Source organism: Anoplophora glabripennis, unplaced genomic scaffold (genome assembly GCF_000390285.2).
Source record: "Anoplophora glabripennis isolate ALB-LARVAE unplaced genomic scaffold, Agla_2.0 scaffold485, whole genome shotgun sequence".
Lineage (NCBI taxonomy): Eukaryota > Metazoa > Arthropoda > Insecta > Coleoptera > Cerambycidae > Anoplophora > Anoplophora glabripennis.
In genome coordinates, this window is record NW_019416727.1 from 324,172 (window position 1) to 346,295 (window position 22,124).

At 31.1% G+C, this 22,124-nt stretch overlaps 1 protein-coding gene across 6 annotated transcripts in view; it reads left to right on the forward strand.

Moving 5' to 3' along the window:
* LOC108913037 (titin) overlaps positions 1-22,124 on the forward strand; it is a 164,038-nt gene that overhangs the window by 86,554 nt on the left and 55,360 nt on the right. For all 6 annotated transcript variants that reach the window (XM_018718493.1, XM_018718495.1, XM_018718496.1 and 3 more), the window contains 4 exons: positions 9,804-9,926; positions 17,419-17,845; positions 20,082-20,270; positions 20,802-21,058. In XM_018718493.1, the coding sequence (XP_018574009.1) occupies positions 9,804-9,926; positions 17,419-17,845; positions 20,082-20,270; positions 20,802-21,058 (996 nt within the window). The remainder of the gene's footprint in view (positions 1-9,803; positions 9,927-17,418; positions 17,846-20,081; positions 20,271-20,801; positions 21,059-22,124) is intronic.

A 22,124-nucleotide genomic window follows, 5' to 3' on the forward strand; every position in this document is an offset into this window, starting at 1 on the left:
GGGATAAGGATAAGAAGTGGAAGGGCGAAACGGTCGGTGACTATGAGACGCCTTCATTATAGCCATCCTTCTCTACCGCATGGATTTCTATGGCTTACTTTATCACTCTCACGTAACCTCAGATATACCATCAGTACTTTCCTACCCTGTATGGCAGCGCATTACAGCAGCATTTCAAGAAATTACGGCAGACATGCTAACCAATGTTGAACAGTCCTTTAAAAACTAAATTCGTTTGTGTATTAATCAAAACCACTGTATATAATGGCAGGAATCAGGCGTAACTTCTTAATGTCATCTCTTGCTAGTCACTTGAATGGATTTGTGTATCCTGTATTTTTATTTCTTTTTTAGTTAGAATTAAGCAAAATGAAGTAAAGGTTACAATCATAACTGTACCAGAAAAAATAGCAACAAAGCAAGAATCTCATTGTAAGTTTTATGCTTAAAACAATAATAATCTCATTACCCTCTGTTGTTTCTTAAGGCATTCCTGTTGATAAAGTTAGGTACAAATAAAACAATACAATGACTTAATTAATCGAACTGTCGACCATATTGTGAACAACAATGGTAGTTTACTATTAACATTGTGCATCTGACACAATGCAGAAACGAAAGGCCAGTAATAGGTTTGATTATTACTTGTATTTACTCCATATGTGTAAACATAACATCATACGCTATTTATAGTAGCTGGCAGCGATTCGGGGCACATTTTGCTATGCCCACGCGAAAATAGAAACAAACGCCCATTCAAATGATTTTAAGGTTATTTAATAACAGGTATTAAATTTATTCAGCGCCATTTATCCAATTTAAGCAGAATTCGTTATTATTTATGTCAATGTTAATACGTATAAATAAGAAATGTTGCGGAATTCAAATATTATTAGTATTTTGCCATACTTTATAGGGGTTCCAAGTAGTGCTGGCAACTGAAACCGGTTTTTTGGATAGTCGGTTAACCGGTTTCGGATAATTCGGATTTTTATGAAATCCGAAAACCGGTTATTCGATTCTTCAAATATTCGAAAACGGTTATTCGAATCTTCATATATCCGATTATTCGATGATCTACTTCCTTTTTTTTCTTTAGACATCGATTTGTCCGATTGTAATTGACCTTTTTTTTTTTTGGAGATCGATTTCTTCGTAAACAAATTTGACTTCCAGATTTTTTTTTAGACAATTAACCGGTTTTATCTGAAATCGGTTTTTACGGAACCCGGTTAACCGGTTTCACTTTTTTCCGGTTTTTGCCAGCACTAGTTCCAAGTTCAGAATGCAGATGTAAAAGGTCTCAATTTTTTTGGTCCCCACAGTAAAAAATGATCTCTGATATTAAATATTAGCATACATTTCTACTAATAAGATATATTTTTAATTGACATCACTAGAAGCATTCACATCTTTGAGAAAAATTGAGATTTCATTTCGTGTCCACAAATACGAGATGTCCACAAAAATTAAAAAAAATATATTTGACGCATTAATAGTATATTTTTGTAACTAATATTATTAAAGAAATTATATTAAAATAATTAAATAAAAAAAAAGCAGTTAAAAAAAATTAAACACCAACAAACTAGAATTTACAAAACGATCAATCAAAACTAAGAACAAGAAGAGTGAGAAAATATTATTACATGGTGATACATCAAAATTATTTTTGGTACCAACTAATTAATGTTCATGTTTGAATAAATATTTGTGGAAGTTACTTTTCAAATTCATTTTACATTACGTTTATTTATAAAAGCTTACATTAATACCTTTGTTATCTTACTGAGACTCCGATGCTATGTGGATTTTGTTTTCGACAAGTTGGCAACACTGCATTCAAGGCCAAGGTATTGGCAGCAGAACGTGTGCTCACTTGTCACAGTCAGTTGAGAACTGTTGTTGTAGTGGCGTGTTGAAATGACTGCCGCTCTTCCGAATACCTCCAGCTGGGAGATGAGGAGCATAATCTGGTTTCTTGCAAAAGGAAAAGCGCAATTTCAGATTTTTAACGAAAACAGTTAATGCTGCGCATTATTGTGAAACCCTGGAAACATTATGGAGAGCGATAGAGAACAAAAGAAGAAGAATATTAACGAAGGGAGTGTGCTTGTTGCATGACAATGCTCGTCTCCACACAGCTAACGCCATATGGCAACTCTTGGATTCATTTTGCTGGAACATCATCAACCATCTCGCTCATAGCCCTGACCTGATACCTTCTGATTTCCATCTTTTCTCTTTTCTGAAGGTGTTTTTGGATTGAAAAGGGTTTTCTACCAACAATGAGGTCCACAGTGACCTGAAACAGTGGGTCCTTCCCTCAGCCACAAAGTGCATTGAGGTCGAAAAATAATATCTAATGTACCTTTCTCAATATATCAATTTTTCATAATATACTGCACTAATGATTTTTAAAAAATTTAGTACTCTTACATGTGGATATGCCTCGCCCATGCTTTTTCAAATTACAAGGAAGAGTTAGCTAATTGGTTGAATTATTTATAAATTAATGAACTTGCGTATTTTTTCTAGAAATTCTCAGTTTCCGTTTATTCTGCCAGAGTGATGTATGTAAAACAATTGGACCGTATAAATAACACAAAGAAAATAAATGCCTCCTAGCTATTTTACGGTGATTTTACGGAATGTATTTATAATTCGCTGAAAGTACTTCATCTTGAAAAATAGGTCGACTATACACACCAAATGATATAATAATATTTAGAGAATGTCCATGGTACCGCTATGAATAGAACAGTTTCTGCAAGGCTTGTTTTTTCGTTCCAAGATCTGAACGTAGCTAAAACTTAATGGAATATCATGGAAGCGATTACATAAACCGATCCTGAAGGGTAATTACAGCATTTCATAACGGACACCATTTTGAGTTGTCTGTACATGTAAGTTTCTTGCACCAACTCACTTGCCTGCGTGGGTTTAACTACGAATTATTGTACCTCACCCTTAAATATTTCCAACAGAAATATGTAAAATATTAATAATGGATCAAATCTGATTGATACGCTTGGTTAATAGTGTAGAAATAGTTCATCCACCGTTTCTGTTAATCTCTGAATTAAAAAACATAAAGCATTAAACAAAAGGTGTGTCACTGAGTAAAAAACTAACAAACCAATTTCATACGTTAATTCCCAATTTCCTGTTAATTTTTTTTAATGAATATTTAAATTTACATTATTAACATTAGATGTTCTATAAAAAGATAATTGATTTCGACAACAAAAATGAAGTGGACTGGACAATCCTATTAAACCAAACGTACTACAAAGAACTTATTATTGTTCTTTAGCGCCAGCAACTCTGCAAATGCTTATACTTGTATGGAATATAAAAAGATGGATCTATAAGAGCAACACTTGGTACAATCACAAAGGAAGCGAACTTGTCTCAGAATATGACATGCTTTGTTCTAATGTTGCAAAATCTATAATCTATTGACGCAATATTTGAATACAATTAAATACAAATAATAATCGTTCATAATTTCTTTCGAATAATTTATGTTTCAAATAAAAACAGATATTTTAATAAACATTTTGAAAACAAATTTTCGAATTTTAAAATGTTGCACAGCCTCAAATAAAGCATCTAGATACTTGAAAAATTTTTCGCATAGAAAAGACCGCTCAATCTTTCAAGCTGTCGCTCGGACGCGCGAAAAGTGACTCAAAACACGAAAAGTGGGGGAGGGGGTTTCGCTCCGAAAATTTGGAGGTTCAAAATGCGAAGGTACGAAAAAAATTGCATTATCTCGGCTTCTAATGGACCAATTTCGACTTTTTTTCCGATGTCTCGCGAGTCAAGGAATTCGAATGCCAAATGTCTAATTTGCACATATCTTTGTTATAAACAAAGTTTATTATTTATGTATTAAATATATTGTATATTTTACCCTATACTATTTGCATTTTTTCACTGAAAAAAATTGTTTACATATAAATTTCAACACTGTGAATATGTATGTATTTACATTTATAATTATTACAATTATTTAAATAATTTTTGTTTAAACAAATAAAAAGAAAATGTTTATTTGGAAATTTATTTTTTTTGTTAAATACAGGTAAAATTAAGAAAAAATTGTACTTTACAATTACAATTTTTGAAAAAACTAAATTGCAAATTGATGAATGTAATCTAATTGTTTAAAAATAAAAAAATGTTACTGTTAAATTTAAATATTTTTAACATACAGTATATTGTGCAAAATTCAATTCTAAAACTTTCTTCCTCTTCAATGTTCTTCCAAAATGCATAGGTTCCAAAACATAAGTGAAAAACTAAAAATTTTCTAAACATTTTTGCAATTTTGAAAATGTTCCGGACCTCGCCCAGATCTAGAGATCTACACTTTTATTATGTGAGTTGTACTGAAGGTAATCCAGAAAAAAATTGCTTGCCCCCTCTCACATCCACCTCAGAACAGATCCGCACTGGTCAATTTAACAATTTAATATTAACGAAAATTCACGGAATATTAACAACTTTAACCTGTTAGTCAGTAATCAAAAATACTACTTAATTTACACAATTATAATAGTATAAGTCTGATGGATTTGTACCAGTACCAGCACGAAAAATTAGATAGTACAAACTGTGTAAAATAACCAAAATATACTGAACCTTTTAAAAAGCAAATGTTTGAGCGGTTATGGTCTAGATTGCAGTGATCTGGACTAGACCACCCATGATGTTCCTGCTATTTTACTTCTGTTCGGCACCACATTTTGTTGTTTCTTTACGATAAATGTTTTCTACAGTAGATATCAGAAAATATTGTTGTTGAATAATTTTCTTACAGGTATTATTATAAAAACAAATTTTTAATAATGCAGCTGTTATAGATGCCCTTGGAGATATAAGTAATGTAGTTCCAAAAACTATAAAGAAGTTTATCTTTTCCATATTTGCGTCAAGCAGTAAACCATAAACAAAACTTGCATTACCCATTCACGTGTTCATTTCTTTTGTCGAAATAAAAATTTGTTTCTTGTGAATAGAACAATGTATTTGCATTTCGTGGGAACCCTGCAAATTGTATTGCGGTGTAAGCAACCAAGCGCGCCATTAAAAAAAGACGACGTTTCACCGAAAACCTTATAAATGTTATATCCGAAAATAGTTTTTATGTAACGCATCGTAAGCAATGTATAATACTTATTTGCATATCCTCCTTGGTGCTCACCTTCGCTTTCAAAATAACCTATAATTTCTGTGTCACCTTGGTGCTATATAAGGCACGCGTTTTCGCGTCTGTTCATCGCCATAATTTGGGTTATTACAACATGTGGGTCTTGTTTTTCCAAACTAATGCACGTCATCAAGAGATACATCAGATGGAGTTCAAAACTTTTATACTTACACAAGATACACCTTCTCTTCCACTCGTTTATTATAGAGGTGGTATAGTTAACTCTGAACAAAAATTATTCTTGTTAGCCTTTAGTAGAAGCTGATAGAAACGCATTCTTATGTAAATTTCTGCGGATGCAGTTCACAGGATAAATAAAGATCATTATTCAAATTTATATGCCTCTGTATTGCGTACATTTTGATAATATATTGAAATAGTGTTCCATTTGATATATTCTGTTTTAATGAACGATTGCTTCCTTGAACAACAATCCGTAAATATTATCATCCACATTGGCATTATTATTAGTATAGAGGGTAACGCAGAACAAGTGTAAAAAATAGAGAAAGATAGAGTGCCAAAAGTTTGTCTTATTAACCAATTATTAACGATTAAACGTTATGAAGTTAAAAAGGAATTAATTATGTTCTTGGTAGAGATAAATTTTTTGTACAAATTGTTAAAAATTGAATTGAGGACATAAAATACATGGAAATAATCATTAGTTACTTCAAGAACTAACAAGAGTTTCAACATTATGTTTTGTATACTGTTAGGGCTAAAATCATTCGTCAGCAGAGTCAACTTACCAATATTCAACCTGTAAGTTCTCATCAGTATGTCTTAGGTGAGAAGACCGACGAACCATTTGTTCTATGGATGTCTACTACTCAAAACATTACGTTATTTGCGTTTTCCATTCATTTTAAACCAAAGTTACTGACGTTACGCACTGCGACAGGCCGTACCAATCCTACAGCATCCATGGCAGACTAACGGCTTAGCCAAAGGATCCATCTTGCCCTTAAAAATGATTAACATAATCTAGCGTAAAATTCTCATTGTTTTTAAAGTTGCAAGGTGAAAGAGGTTATAAACTCATATTTGACTGAATATTCTATTCATTTTAAACACAAAAAGTGTAATTTAAGAACCTTATTACATGGTCAATAAATAAATAAATGTTTGTTCGTTCTTTTTGAGCCATTTCCAGTAATAATTTTTTAAATCCAACAACCTGTAACATCTAAACCGTTAATAATTGGACACTCAATAAAGTAACCTTGCGCCATTTTTTGTACTTAGTTTATTTATATTATAATATTTTAGCAGATCTTTTACATGATTTCAATTAATGCTCAGAAACATCTGGAACATGTTAGAAAGGTATACAAAACAGTGTTGACGAGTTTTATCGTTTCTGGCACCAAATCTATATCCAATCCTAGTTCATTTGCTGGAAATCTAAAAGAACTACCATTTTGAAACTTGCTTTTTTCAGTAATATTACTGCCTGATCGCAACATAAACAGCACAACGGATCCTAATAATGATCTTTATTAAATATGTAGAACAATTATAAACGTACTGTGCCTAATTATCTAAGATTTGTAAAAGATACATCTTTAAGAAGGTGATTTTTAAACAAATCACGTTAAGTTAGGAGATTAAAACTTGGAAGCAGCTCATTTGTAGGTGCGCCTTAATTTCCTTCGTGTGATGTGGATCAAATTAATCAGTATAGAGCTAATGATCCTCCATACTAGCGCAACGCGTATTTCTCCTTTCCATTCTGTCCGGTTGGCGTGTCTGCTAGTAATAATTAGGTACATGTATCCTTACACCTCTGCATTAATTGAATAGAAAACGTAAAATCAGACATCAGACGATGGATATATGCTGGGCAGTGGAGATAGTTATATATGTGTTAACTCGACTAATACAGTGAGCGTCTCTTTTCAAAAATAATGTTGCATCCCTAGAAATTGCTACATATTTCATCTGCATGAAAATAATAAGTATTTGAAATTTTTTACAGATGTGTTAGGTTCATCCCGAACTGGTTTTATAGATTATCTACTGCTACTTCATAAGTTTGTTATGTCTCACACCTACTTATATTTTACATAATATGTTCATGCATCATCTCATTATATGATTTATTGTTCTAGTCTGTCGGATATGGCTCAGTTTAACGTCAAGTTGAAAATCTGATTCATCACATTCTATTTTTACAACATATCCACATCGACATCATCCACATTTTTTTAAATACATATGACAAGCACTCTTTTCCAATATTATATCCATTTTCTATTAAAACGAAACATTTTCGAAAATTTTTATAATTTGTAGGAAATTGCAAGCGAATGGTGCATGGCAAAATCATCAAACTGAATCAGATCCCTAAAATTTCACAAAAACCAAAGAAAAATGATTGTAATTTTTCAAGTGCAGGGATGATTCATTGGACTTTTTCCTTCCAGTAGATACTCTATTGGTCTGCGTATAACCTAATAAAAAAATGGCTAGGAGGTAAAATGTAGCTATGAAACTTTGATATTCCTGAAGATCGTCCTCGAAAATCATTCTCGTATTGTTAGTATTCTCTTCGATGAGGTAAAGAGATACATTTTCAAAACACTATCGGAAACCTTCATCAATATTTTCTTCAGTGCGATCTTCACTATCGCACAAATTATTTAAAATTGGGCACGCCGTACAGTTTTCTATAATTTTTACATTAGTGAAAATATTTGGAAAATTAAAATTTTTTATTCTTTTCAGAACCGTTATTTTTGTACGGCATAAGGTTTTTATGTGTTATTTTTCTAATATCACAAGGAAGGAATGCCCTATATTTTATTACTAACTCCCCTATTTTTTAAGTTATTGAAGGTATTAAACCTATATTTATCCATTTTTCAGTCATTTTTGCTTGATAAAAGAAATTTAATGCGACAAATAAAATACAAATTATTGTACAGTCGAAAATAATTGTAAATAAGCAAATGGAACGATTTTATTGAAGTAATGCCCAGAGCAAAGTCAAATAAGGAGAGTTTGGCATTATGAAACGATTTTGATATATTTATTATTCAAATAAGTGTAGACCTTTCGTTAAGTAAATTAAGTATGAAGTAACAACATTAATATTTATCATTAAAGTCATTGCTCTGGATCTTATGTTGAAACTTTTTCATGCTTTTAGTGTAGTCTGTCATGAGTCACGTCTCTGGTGAGTAACTTGGAGTAAAAACTTAACATCTTGATATATTTCCAACTTACATCTGCCAAAAAATAAATCACTTGTTATTTGTTGCAGCTTAGTCTAATTCTAAGAAAGTTAATTACGTTGGTTACTTAATTAACGGCTACATAGATTTTTCTCAATCATGAAGTGACAGTTTCATTAGCAAATATAAACAAGAAGATTCTGGAAGACTTATTTTTGGAAAATATAATTCATTTAGCCAGCACTCAAACTTTTACTGTTACTATAAAAAGTGTCTATTGTAAACAAATAGTATGTTTGAGTAATTAATATTTCAATGTTACTAAATATTGCTGACATTCTTCCATGTTGTTAAACGAATGTATGTTTATTGAATAAGAAATAATCCTTGAATATTTACGATTCGTTGTGATTCTATTAGAAAGATCTTACCTTACTTTAACAATAGATTTAGCATAAATTACATAAACACGGTAAACATAGCACCATAACCAATAAAGTGGTTACGGTTTTGTTTCTAATTAACTTTGATGCTGTAAGATTTGTTCCCATCCGCGTTTTGGTCGAAAGATTTCGCTAACAGCAAAATGTGGGCAAGTGCAAACCAAATTTGTACTCTATTCTACTCACTGAGTATATATTTATATTTTTTTAATTGGAAAATAATAATCACCAATAACATTAGGTACAGTTGCTAAAGTTATATTATGTCATAAATAAAACTACCAACAATAACTAATAAAAATGACAAATCAAATTCATTGAAAGTATAGAGATTGGTGTCATTGACATTAATACTGGCCATTTCTTGTCACCATAAGTAAAGCAGTCGTGACCAATAAGACTTCTCTTCTTTAATTAAATTTTAAGCAATTTCATTAATTCCCTCAGTATTCTTTGAAGGCTGGGATAAAACAAAAATGAGCAATTTTGGTAATAAAACATTCAGTGAAACCAGAAGTTCAAAATATATAATAATATTTACGTTTAAGACACATAATATCCATCTTAGACAATATTTTTTAAGGTGACAAAGGAAAAGAGACAAACAAGATTAACACAACTAGAACGATTTATAGAAATATGAAATAAAAATATGCGAAAAACAGAAGAAAAACACATGCAATAAATTCGAAGATAGAATATCGTAAATCCAACTAATAAAATGTATTTGATTATTTCTTTTTGATTCTTACTTTAACTAAAATTTTATTAAACAGAAGAATAACATTTTCTAATTACAACAAATAACAGTTTATAACTTAATTTAAAAAAATCCAAGAAGTAAACAAATCAAATTAAATATTAACCTTGCCCAAGTACTTTATGTATAGTGAAATTTTAGTTTCTTTATATCTTACACAATGATTCTTCTTATCACATTTTAACTGTTCTTTTTTGTTGCAGTGTGGTGATTGGATTAATCTCAAGATTTTGGAAGTGACGCCAGAGTTAACCGCATTAGGAGACAATCTAGCCGAAGCTTTGGAATTACAAAAAGCTCACGATGAAGTTCTGCGTCAATTACAAGTAAGTACTACTTATAAACAATCACAGTAGTGTCATTAGATGGTTTAAAATTATAAATTCGAAAATACACTATATGAAATTAAGAATAGACAGATAAACTATTTAGAATGTAATAAAAGAACGTTAGATATTTAGAAGCGATTTTTCTATCATTTCAATGTATGTCAGAAATTTTATTTTAAAAATAGTGAAGGCGTAACTCATCAATTTAATTTGACTTTTAGATGAGTTGAATATGAAAAACAATGTTGTTAGCACATTTATAAATATTATTTGCATACACAATAAATTGTAAAAAACATTAAATACTCGGTCTGCTCTGTGTATTTTAGTAACTGCTAAGGCCCCTCTAGACGATCAATATCGTTGTACAATATTTGAGATTGGGCAATATTATTGCGTATCTATTGATTAAAGACTGAGCTTGTTTGAAATTTATTTAATGATTACCTAATTGTATTTTTAGTGTATTGCAAACTGTTAAGATTTACACTTGATATTTCATTTTATCTCAGTTTTGAGGAATCAAATAATACAGGATGTTGAGGAAAAGAAATGATACAAAACATTTTTGATTGACCGTAACTTTTTAAGGAAGCAAATATTGCATCAATATATTTCCATCTAGTGAAGATGCCCTTCGTTTTGGGACAATTACCTTAAGGAACAAAAGCTGATTGGCTTTGGGACAGTCAATTTTTATTAAAGACGGTATACTTTCAGCGATTTCAATAAAAGTACAAATTGGAATTTTGTGCTACAATATTGCACATGGACACACAAAAAATGTCACTGGGGCAGATAGAATAGCCGGTGATGTATTTAGTACACTTCGAAACTTATCTCTACCAAATGATCCATAAGAAAATATTATATCTAATTTTTTGATGTTCTATGACGTTCTAACCTTTTTTTTAACTATTTTCGGAATACCCTGTATATTGCACAAAATCATTGAGTCATTAGCAGTAACTGGAAATATTGCACAAAAATATTGGCCAACATTATTAAGCATGTAGGAGAATTTAGAAACTCTCATCAAAATAATTGACACTGTAATCGAATGGTGGTATATAATCAAAACAAAAACAATAACTATCCGACCAGAAATTTTAAATTATCTACTTCAATAACGAATAGCTACATATAAATGTTTTTGCATTATGGTATACAGGGAGCTAATGAATTTATGTCAAATATTTTGCCATATGTTTAAAATGAGGTAAATACACGGATTTGTGTCGAGTAAAATGTAATTTTAAAATCCGACTTACCATTGCAAGGAGCCACCTTTTCAGAACTGCTGATTTTCATAAAAGATGTTCGATGTACCCTCCATTTGCTTGCACACAAGCTTCAGCGGGATGTATCCAATTCGCTCGCAAGCTTCGGTAATAAAATGGCAACTGTTCGATGTCACGAACATCCGTGGAATACACAACACTTTCCAAATATCCCCACAAAAAAAAAGCCTAAAGGGGCGAGGTCCGGGAACCGGGAAAAGTAATGTTTAGAAAGTCGCGCACTCTCCGAAAAAAGTCAACGGGGACTCAGTCATGCAGTAACCACATATTTTGCCGAACATTTAATGGCACGTCTTCCAATAACTCCGGCATTGTCAAAGTGTCATTAACGATACCAGCCCACATGTTCACTGAAAACTGTTGCTGAAAGGCATCACGACATAATTCGTGAGGAAAAACATCACAGCGATCACTACAACAATGTATTACAAACTGACTCTCGAATTCAGTCCGGCTTCATAAGAAACCTACAAACTCGTAAAAAGTGTTACAGAATTTTTTGTAAGTACTCTTACGCGATAAAATACATGTTCCAAAACAGTTTTAAACACATTTTTAATTAGCTTTCTGCAAGTTATATTTACAATACGCAATTTAATTATTCTTGTATTGGTTTCACCGCAAAATTCCACCTACAGATTCTGTGTATTATTTATGTGTTGACTGACGTAATCTGACTAATTTTAGTTTTGGGATAAAATAAGTATGGTTATTCTAAATGCAATTTGTACAATATACATTCTAATGCGCAGGTAGCTGTTTTGCTTTCGGATTTTATTCATGACTGAAAACTGATAAATAAATTTCAACCCATAATGATAGACAAGATAATGAGTTGCGTAATTCCAATAAAGTTCCAACAATAGGCCACAACTATGTTTAAACCGCCAAAAATATCACTGGTTAAGATATTATTAAAGCGAATGCAAAGCAGGAAGAATTTGGGCTAAATTTTGGTGCAGAGAGACGTATTCTTCGTTAAAATGCGATCAAGATCGTCGTGAAAAAAATTTGGAAGGTAAAAGGCAATCTCCAATAAAATGTCACCTTGGAATACCACCGTATATCGGTGATATATAGATCAGTGGTCTTTTAGGTTATGATATTCATAACCTACCTTATGAATATCATAATACTGTATATGAAACAGATTGCAAAACATTTTTAAAACTATAAGTCGAAATTACTCAAACTGTGTATGTGGAAAAACAATTAAAAATATATGTAGTTTTTTTTCAAAGTTAATAGTGAATGTACACCTTAAAATATACGCATTTAATTAGGAAACACACTGTATACTACGGGGGTTAGAATTTCTAACATTCTTGGTGATACCATTACTTGCAGTTCCTTCTGCGTTTATTGAACTTCGCGGAATGTAATCCAGAATTATATTTGCAAACAATATTTCACGGTCTACATAAATCGAATTGTCTGTGTTTAATATAGATCAACGTTTCTCAACCGTCAGGGCAAATAAAGTACAGCTTATTTATTTAGGTTTTCAGTATTGGAACTTACTTGGTATTGCACTAAAAATATCTTTTGCCCGGTTTCGAATTTCCGGGGATCCTTTATTGGATATACGAAATGTCTGATATCAAGTGTTAAGTGAATCATAAAGCATTTTGTGTTTATCGATTTGAACTGTTTTCATCTTTTACCGAAAATATACGATTTTCAATATTTTGCTTTCTTTGATTTTATACATCAACACAATTTAACTTATGAAGTGTTATTTTAATGCTAATGAGTTACAGTTACTTATATAATGTTTTCGAAAGTAGGGCGATTATTTTAGTACCTATGTATTTACCTGAAACTAAGGCTACATATCGAAATGGTTTCAGTTGCCATGATGTTTAAAAATTATGTAGGACACATAAATTCCATATATTTTATATTTTTCAACATTGTTAAAATTCTTCAAAAAATAATAATTTAGTATCATTCATAAAACTTACTGTCATTTAGCATATAGTCAGATTCTTCATTATATTTGCAGTGATATGATTAAAGATATGAATGTTTTGTATAATATTCAGTATAGTCATTTTCTCTTCGCACATAGTGCGAACGGTTGATCACATATCAACATAAGAATCATTGTTACTCTCTGACAAAAATGTCAATACTCATATAAAATCAATACCATAAATTCATACCATCTTCAACGATTTTTATATTATAAAAGGTTTAACATATTGCAAAATCGATTAACAAAACATATTTTTAAAACATGTAAGGCCTTTCACCGCCACAGTTATTTTATTATTATGATAAAGACACGGTAAATATTAAATAGTTATTTAACAGGTTGTGAAACACCATGTCAGTAATTTGATTTATGAAAGTAAAAAAAAATGTTAGGTATCTGTAACTATACAAATATATCTACGTATCGCAATACTAAGCAGTGGTGACACATTTATTTTACATTTAGTTTTGTAATATAATTAATATGTAAATATATTGAGGGTCATTGAGTTATTTTATTTTCATATTTTTTTAGATGCCAAAAAACTTTCTCTTAAAATAATGCGAAGTTAGATAATGCCAAAACCGAGGAAAATGTCAAATAAAAGAATAAGTGACGATAATCATCCATTAACTGTTATTTTTGTAGAAAGATTATCTCAAATATTAAAATAAATTAAAAATTAACCTGTTTCAAGAAACATGATATAAACAATTATTAAAATTTTCATTTATTTTGTCCAGTCCTATAAAAATATTACTGAACATTAAAAACGCATTACGAATAAGGTTACAAGTATGGTGACAACATAAAAAAATTGTTTTAATATACATATTACATATTTTTATTTAAATGACGTACGATAACCTTAAGTTAACATACATTTATTTACATATACGAATTGATTATGTATATAGTTTAACTATACTGTGTGACTTAGGGATTCTATTTCTTCATATGCAATGCCCACGTAATACACCCACTCAAAATTTTTGTCGGGGGTATTCCAAACTGGACAATTATACGTTTTTTTATAGCTATTCTAATTAGTATTTGTAATAATAGTATTTAATTTATGTCAAATATGATCAATCTTCAGAGTAGGGCACTAAACTATTTAGCCTTTACCTATATCTTTCACACTTGTTGAAAGTTTCAATTTTGAATTTTTTTTTAGAACACAACATACTTGAGTTTTACACACTTTTATTTAAAAAATTGTAGGCAGTATCTACTTTTAAAGACCATGGGAAGCAAACAATTAAATTTTGTAGTAGAGCAATCATATTCTAATGATAAACGTAACACTAAATAATACGAGATTTTAGTTTCAAGCTCAAATTTCGTGTCAGTAATAATAGTATTATTCTTTTATTCAAAATAACAAACAGATATTCATATATTTCGAAAATATTTAGATAACTATCGGCGAAATAATGTTAATTGATGTACTTTTGAATACAATGCAAGATAATTTAATTTGTACAGTATTTATTCCACATGGTGATTGAACCTCAAGAAATATTTAATATTCCGCTACAACATGAATACTACCTTTGGAAAGCAAGCAATTTTTTTACAGTTTCTGTAAAAATATGTCAAGTGGAATAAAAAAATTATTATTTTACTCGTGCATCAAAACAATGTATCCTCATTCAAGTTCTATCTTTTTTTTATAGTACAGGAGTTTCAATATGTACCTCTTCTTTGGTTACGATTTATCTAAAAATAAATTAACATTACCTTTTTTTACAGTGTATCTGTTATGACAATCAACAATAGAAAGATTCTATATTGTCCAATAAAATATATAGATGAAATTGTATTTAGAGCTTCACAAATAAATTATAAAGAATATAGCTTAATAAATCATTCTTATAAAAATAATAGAAATCAGTTACAATGCGATTTTATATTTCTACAGGATGATTTGAGTATGACGACAACAAAATGGTTGGTAGATGTTAATAAATCAAAGAGAAAGATAAGTAAACCACCAACAAAGTGCCGCCTATGGACACCATATTCTAGAAATCTCGTGATAGTATACTACTCATTATTCTACCGGAAAATTTTTCCATACCACAAACATATAATTATTGCCTACACAACGCCATATCGTCACCTCAGAATTATACTGTTGTATGTGCACTGAACCTAGTTTTGAGAAAAACGAAAAACAAAATTTTGGTTATTACAACTCCGGCAGTGCTAAAGATACATTTTTGATACAATTAAATTAGCTAGATTTTAGTACAAGTTACTAAGCATCATGTACAAAACTTAGAAAAAAAAGTTTTTATGCTAAAATTCAGATATTAAAAAAAACATACAACTATGTTATCTCAATAAAAATCTTTATTGCCAAATTGCCTGTAACATACAACTTTGCATTTTTATAAACGTAAAAAAAGTAATCCTTACAGACATTTTTCGAAAAAGTTAACACATTATTCATAGAAACACATTTAATATAACAAAATTAAGAGCAGAGGAAAATTATTTTGGAAATATTGCTGTATAATATGTTCAGGCATCCATTTGAACATACTTTTGAGAGCTTGTATTTTATTTTCGGGAATGGATTCATTAAAAGATAAACGCGATGGGAGTTGCATTTTATTGCTGGTTCTTGCAGCATCAGATCTTGTAGGTCGGATATCACGAATACAAACTTTTTTCCCATTTTTTTAGTGCATGATTTATTTTATATTCTATTCTACTTCAAATTGAGATTGCGTGAATTTTAAGGCAACGACGTGGCTAAAAGGAACGGATTTGTAATTATATAAAGAAGCACATGCTTTATAATCTTTAAAATCATCTTCCTTTAATTGGATAATTTTATACGGTTTTTCACTTTTAGTAGAATTCGTAACAGAGATAAGGGTGAATAATACTCCGTTTTATTTAATACCCTTTCAATACAACTATGTACAGAATCGATTTCTTGGTTACATGAGTGACCAGGAGTATAGAATTTCATGGTTACAGAAGTTATATTTAAAATAACAATGTAGTTGTTGTGACACATACAATTTTGTTACCGAAAGATAATAAAATTCTTGAGGTTAACAGAGTGTAAGTACCACATACCACTATGCAACCGTAAAAACGTTGTATTGGATGCATACAATTTTATAATTCTGGTTGCCTGCATCAAAACTATTAAGATACAACTTTGTGCCTCCACAGAAAAAAAGTTTTACCGACATACAACTTTGTAGCGCTAATAACTAAAAAATGCCAAAAATGCGACATACAACAGTATAACTGAGGTGACGATATGTACTTTGAGTGACATATTTCAATATTCGACAAGAGGTCAACTTATTATTCTTGTACTTTCGTACACCAATCTAAATTTATTCATAGTACTGGCATTCGGAATTGAATTAAACTAATAAATAGAAGTTTGGAAGACACAGGACGCAAAATAATAGAAATTAATGATCACAAACGTGCCAGAAATGTTTCATTTGATGCCACACAGGATTGATTAGCTTTGTGATAGTGCCTCATAAATTCGCCTGTATTTCTAGTTGTATAACAAAAATATTCTGAGAAAATACACCACCTAAAGTGAATAGATCGTTACACAGGCTGTTACAAATTCGCTTCTCACAACAGGAATCTCGAAAACGGTAAGAGATACGAACTAGCTGAAATGGAGGCAAAGTTGCATAATCAGGGGACCAACATTATGCCTCCAAAAAATCAAGGCTAATATGATTAGTTTTCGAAATATTTGAAAAAAACCGAAATTTTGGAAATCCGTTTTTGTTTCATTCCAGCCTTGTTTGAGGTGATATTGAAAAAAAGAAGAACAATTTCTCATGGCCACTTTTTGCCCTCTATCGAATGGCATAATCAATTTTCATATGTAACGTTTCGTCTCTCCAGGACCATCATCAACTTCATTTTTTTTAAATACGACCCTGGAAATTTTATTACATCTTTTGCAAGACATAAGCTTTTTTATTATAAAAAGATAAAAGTCTCTTTAAAATAGAAGTTGAGCGTTTTCCTTTAGCGATGCACGTGTTGTCAATAATGCATATTATTCATTTTTCCGTCTGTTTACTTTTATTTATACAATTTTCAAGATAAAAAGTTTTTTAAAAATTACTTATTGTGGACTTGTTTCCCTTTTATTCTCTATTCAGTTGTAAGAAGCGAATTATCAAAAATAAACTATCTATTTTTACAGAATAAACAGAGCCCCGTGGAGGAACTCCTGCGCCAAGCGGACCAACTCATTGCCACGCAAAAACCCAGAGCCGAAGTGTACGCGGCCATGGCAGAGTCCCTCGGAAGGGCCTGGAAGGACATCAATTCTACACTCGAACTCCGAAAGCAAATCCTAGACTTAAACGTGCAATACCACACCAAAGCCCAGGAATTCTTCGAAAAGATGGACGCCCTCGAAGCGTCTTGCACGGATACGGTCTTACCGATAGAGATAGGAGCGGTAAAGGGTTTCCTCACGACCATACACGAGCTGAGAAGGGCCCTGTTGGAGTCCCTGATGGGTGCTCTGCAGGCCGGGAATTCTTTACTGGGAAAGCTGAAAGAACTTGGAGCCGAAGGCACACTCGACTCGAGACCCGATCGAATTCGAAGTTCCGTAAATCGAGGTGAGTCGTTTTTCTCGTTTAATTTAATTAAAAGTCAGCGTTAAATGATAGCAAGAACAACATAATTAAACTCTGGCAAATAAAATTAATTACCTATACAATTTTTTATTGAAAGGTCCGTGTCGAACAAAATATTGTTTGGAAGGAACTTTTCAATCAAAAACCTTTTTCTTAACAATAATTGCACTGCGCTTTTATGCTTTGCGACACTGTTTTTGTGTTACAGCTGTGTTACACTGTTACAGCTGTGGACAATAAAATGTTTCCAATCAGAAATAGTGAAATGTTGAAATTGTAGCTGTTTAAATAGGGCTTCTAACGACCATTTTAGCCCTGACTGTTGTAAAATAGCAGCTGTGTATGTACTAGTTTTTATATTAACTTAAAAAGTTTAAAATGTAATACACAGTGTCCACAAATAAAACAATGTTTTCAACGATTAAGCTTTACAGATCATTGAGCCGATATTTTAAGTTTTTGTTGAAAAATAATAAGATTCTTTATAAATCATTATAAATAAGAAAATATTACTATATATAAACGTTTTCTTTGAAACACATACACCATTGACAATTTTACAAAAAAAATGGTCTTGAGCATCTTTCTTAACTTGACCGATACCGAATAAAATGTATTTATTAAAACCATTTATTTTCCAATAAAAAATTTGGAGCCTTTCCACTTATAATGTATTTCTCTGCAGGTCTGATAATGATATTATCTGGCAATATGAAAAAAGTTTCAAATAAGTTGCATCAAACATATACACGTTTTAAAACTGTTTTCTATTATCTAGGGGCGGCACTATTATATTATATTATATTACATTATATTATATTTTTCAATATAACCATAAAACGTTTTCATAATTATGTTTTATTCAGAAACGATTGGAAAAATCTAAATTGCACTTTTTATTCCAAAACGAACAGAAAAATTGCCATTTTTGTATTTCATATGTGGCTTATCAATTTTTGTCTAATTCACCAAATCCCTTCCCTTTGACGAATGTCTAACAGTATAGAATTGAAAAGTTTAAAATGAACAAAATTTTTATATAGATTTAAATTGTATTTAGAAAATAGTACTTCCTTTAATGAAATTTTAACATTATGTATATTAAAAAATAGATTTAGTAAATATAAGGGATATACTTAAGTACCCATAGAATATTGAAACAAAAAATGAAGAATACGGCCGCACGTATCAAAATAAAAATGTTTCGTTTCCAAGATACGTGGTGTTCAAATTTTAACTAAAATAAAATATTTATATTTTTTCAGGAACGTCTGTAAAAATTAGTATGTATTAATTTATGTCAACCTCTAAAGCTATTAACTATTTTGTAATTATCTATTTCGGTTAAATTTTATAATTTTTGCCTCAATATCTTCGTTCCAAATTCAAATCTGGATAAAAGCATTTAACCTGAACAAATATATAGAAAATTATTTGATATAGGCAGTGTATTTTATTTATCTATAGACTTTGCCAATAACCAAATACGCTACCAATTATCTATCTCCAACAGCCTATGAACATAAATACCCTCAGCTAGCAAATATATTGCCAAAGAATTAATAAAATGTATGAATTATTATTTAATTGATTAATGACTGATCATTAATGAAGATAATGAATAAACAAATACTTTCAGTCAGTTTCAACAATTTTCAATTTCCATCACCATCAAAACATAGATTATATTCTATTTAACTTACACTTCTGTCATAAGAATAAGATTGTTACTTATTCTTGTGCTTCTGTAAAGTTCACATTCCTCCACATTTTTAGTAGGTAACTTGTATTTATTTCTATTTATCCATATGCATATAACCCCTCTTTTACTCTTTAATGAAATTATACGTTAATTTCGTTTTTTCCCTTTAATTGGTTAATATATTTCTATATCCGCAACAGCAGGTTGTGAGTGCAAAAGAGTTTCTCAGTAATGAACCATAGCGACAGCACACATTACATTCTTGAACAATTTTGTACTGTTACTTTACTGTAGTTTTAATTACCCTGTTTGTCATTAAATCACAAATTTAATAAGTCTTTAAAGCATTTCCTTTTCTTCGTGTGAATATTATTTTGTCTTATTTACAGTGAAATATAATTATCTATTTTTTAAGCAACAATATTTTGTCGAAAACTGTTCATCTCCTATGTCAAAATAAGGCCGCTATATACAAAATGTAATTATTCATATCTAAATCCAACTTTTACTTTTCAGCGATATCACAAGTACAAGGCTGGCTAGATGAGCTTCATCTAAAAAGGCAAATTCTAGAAGCGACTTTCAACAGACGGAAGACTCAGCTAGAACAATGCCTTGCTTTGGCTTTACTGGCAGCGGACTTGAGAGATTTGGAAGAGACAGTCCATAACCGTCGTGAGTTGTTAGCCAACAGTAATCAATACGGTAAGTCGAAGTTAGAATTGTAATCACTGTAATCAATAATCGCCGTTTAGTTTTGTTTCACTATCGTCAGTTAAAAAATATGAAATACTTAGAAATCTAATAAGTTTAAGTTGTTCTTTTCGGTTGTTTGTGGTGGTTCAGAAAGTATAGTAAACGTTATTTGAGATTCTTCGAAACATTCTTTGGAACGATATAGATTAATGCGGACAACAAATATAAATACCGGCGAGAGGACTTAATCTATAATTAGAATTTTCCCTAAAAACGTCAAGAACTTAGTTTCTTCTAATTGTTTAGGGCTTATTTGTTAAGGTATTAGCTCATGACATTTCTCAGAATAAAACAATCTGAACAATAATCATAAAAGTCTACCCATAAACGTATACTTACAGATTTTACGGCTACGAAATGAGTCATAACTCAAACTAGCCGCACAATCTCGAGACCATTACGTAACATCATTCATTTGCACCTGCATATGCCCGTAATTATTTATTATTGACCGATAGTAAACAAATTTTCTAATTCCAGGCGACTCATCCTCGAGTGCAGAATTATTGTTGCACGAACACAAGAAGTTACTGCCCGAAGCGAAGCAGCTCCAAGAGAGGGCCTTAAAAATAACCAAAGCCACGGAACAGCTGGTGGCTTCCGGGTGCTTCGCTGGGGAACAGGCCACCGCGCAATCATACGTCGTCCTCTCCACAACCTCCGACTATCTCACCGATCTGCAGAACAGGGAATCATTGCTTGAACGCGTAATTGCATTCTTCAGATTAGCGCAAACGGTTCGTGGTTACGATTGCAATCTTTATAATGATAGCTGCATTGTTAGGTGTGGTGCATTGTGTTTGCTGGGAGACAGTTTAATGATACGTTTATTTTATACAGTACTGGTTTTCTAGCACGACCTTTTCGCGAACGCCCGTTTAGAAATCTACCAGATGCCTGTCAATTTATTGCATTCCAATATAATGTTGAATATTACTTATAGATAATCTCGGGCTTAGTTACGTCATTATTTAATTTTTACAACAAAAGAGCAGGTGATATTTTACATGTTAATGGCATATTTACGTCTTCGTCTTTAACCGCATCTAGGCCAAATGAACGATATCCTGAACGAGATTGAAAACTTCATCCTATTTAAAATAAACAGCTTGTTGTGAAATATAACAGATTAAGGGCAACGAAAGGTGAAGGTAGTAACTATAGTACAACCAAATTACACTTGGAGAAAAAAAACCTGGACTTTTATAAGTGGAAATGGTAAAAGGGCTTATAATAAACCTAATAAAAATAAATACGTGAGCAGGGGCGGCCGAGGGTTGATTTGGGGGGATGAAAAGTTATGAAAAATTGTATCATTGGGATTTCTGGCGAAAGTTGACGTCAAACAAAAAAGTATCCAATACAAAAGTTGTAGATCATGCAAAAATCTACAACTTTTGTAGAGGTCACTTTTTAACTTAACCTCAAAATTTCCGAGAAAAATGCGAAAAACAGGTTTTTTTTTATGATTTTTCGTTTTTTATTTCTCATTTCCGCAAAAATAATTTAATTTTGACGAAACTTGGTGAAAGTATACCATTCTCTGTCTTCAATAACCTCAAATTTTTTTAGATAAAAAAATCAAGAAGTTTCTCAGATATTAATTTTTTTCGGCCGAAACACTTTTTTTTCAAAGAAAAATTCTACTTTAAAAAATCGTACAGAGTTCTGCCGGTAATCATTTTTTTCGTTTTGACATATACCTTTTGATGAAATAAAAAAATCTGTAATAACATTTCAAAAACATGCTCAAAAATGCAAAATAAAAAATGACTTGCAACAATAAATTTTTCAGTTATTGTT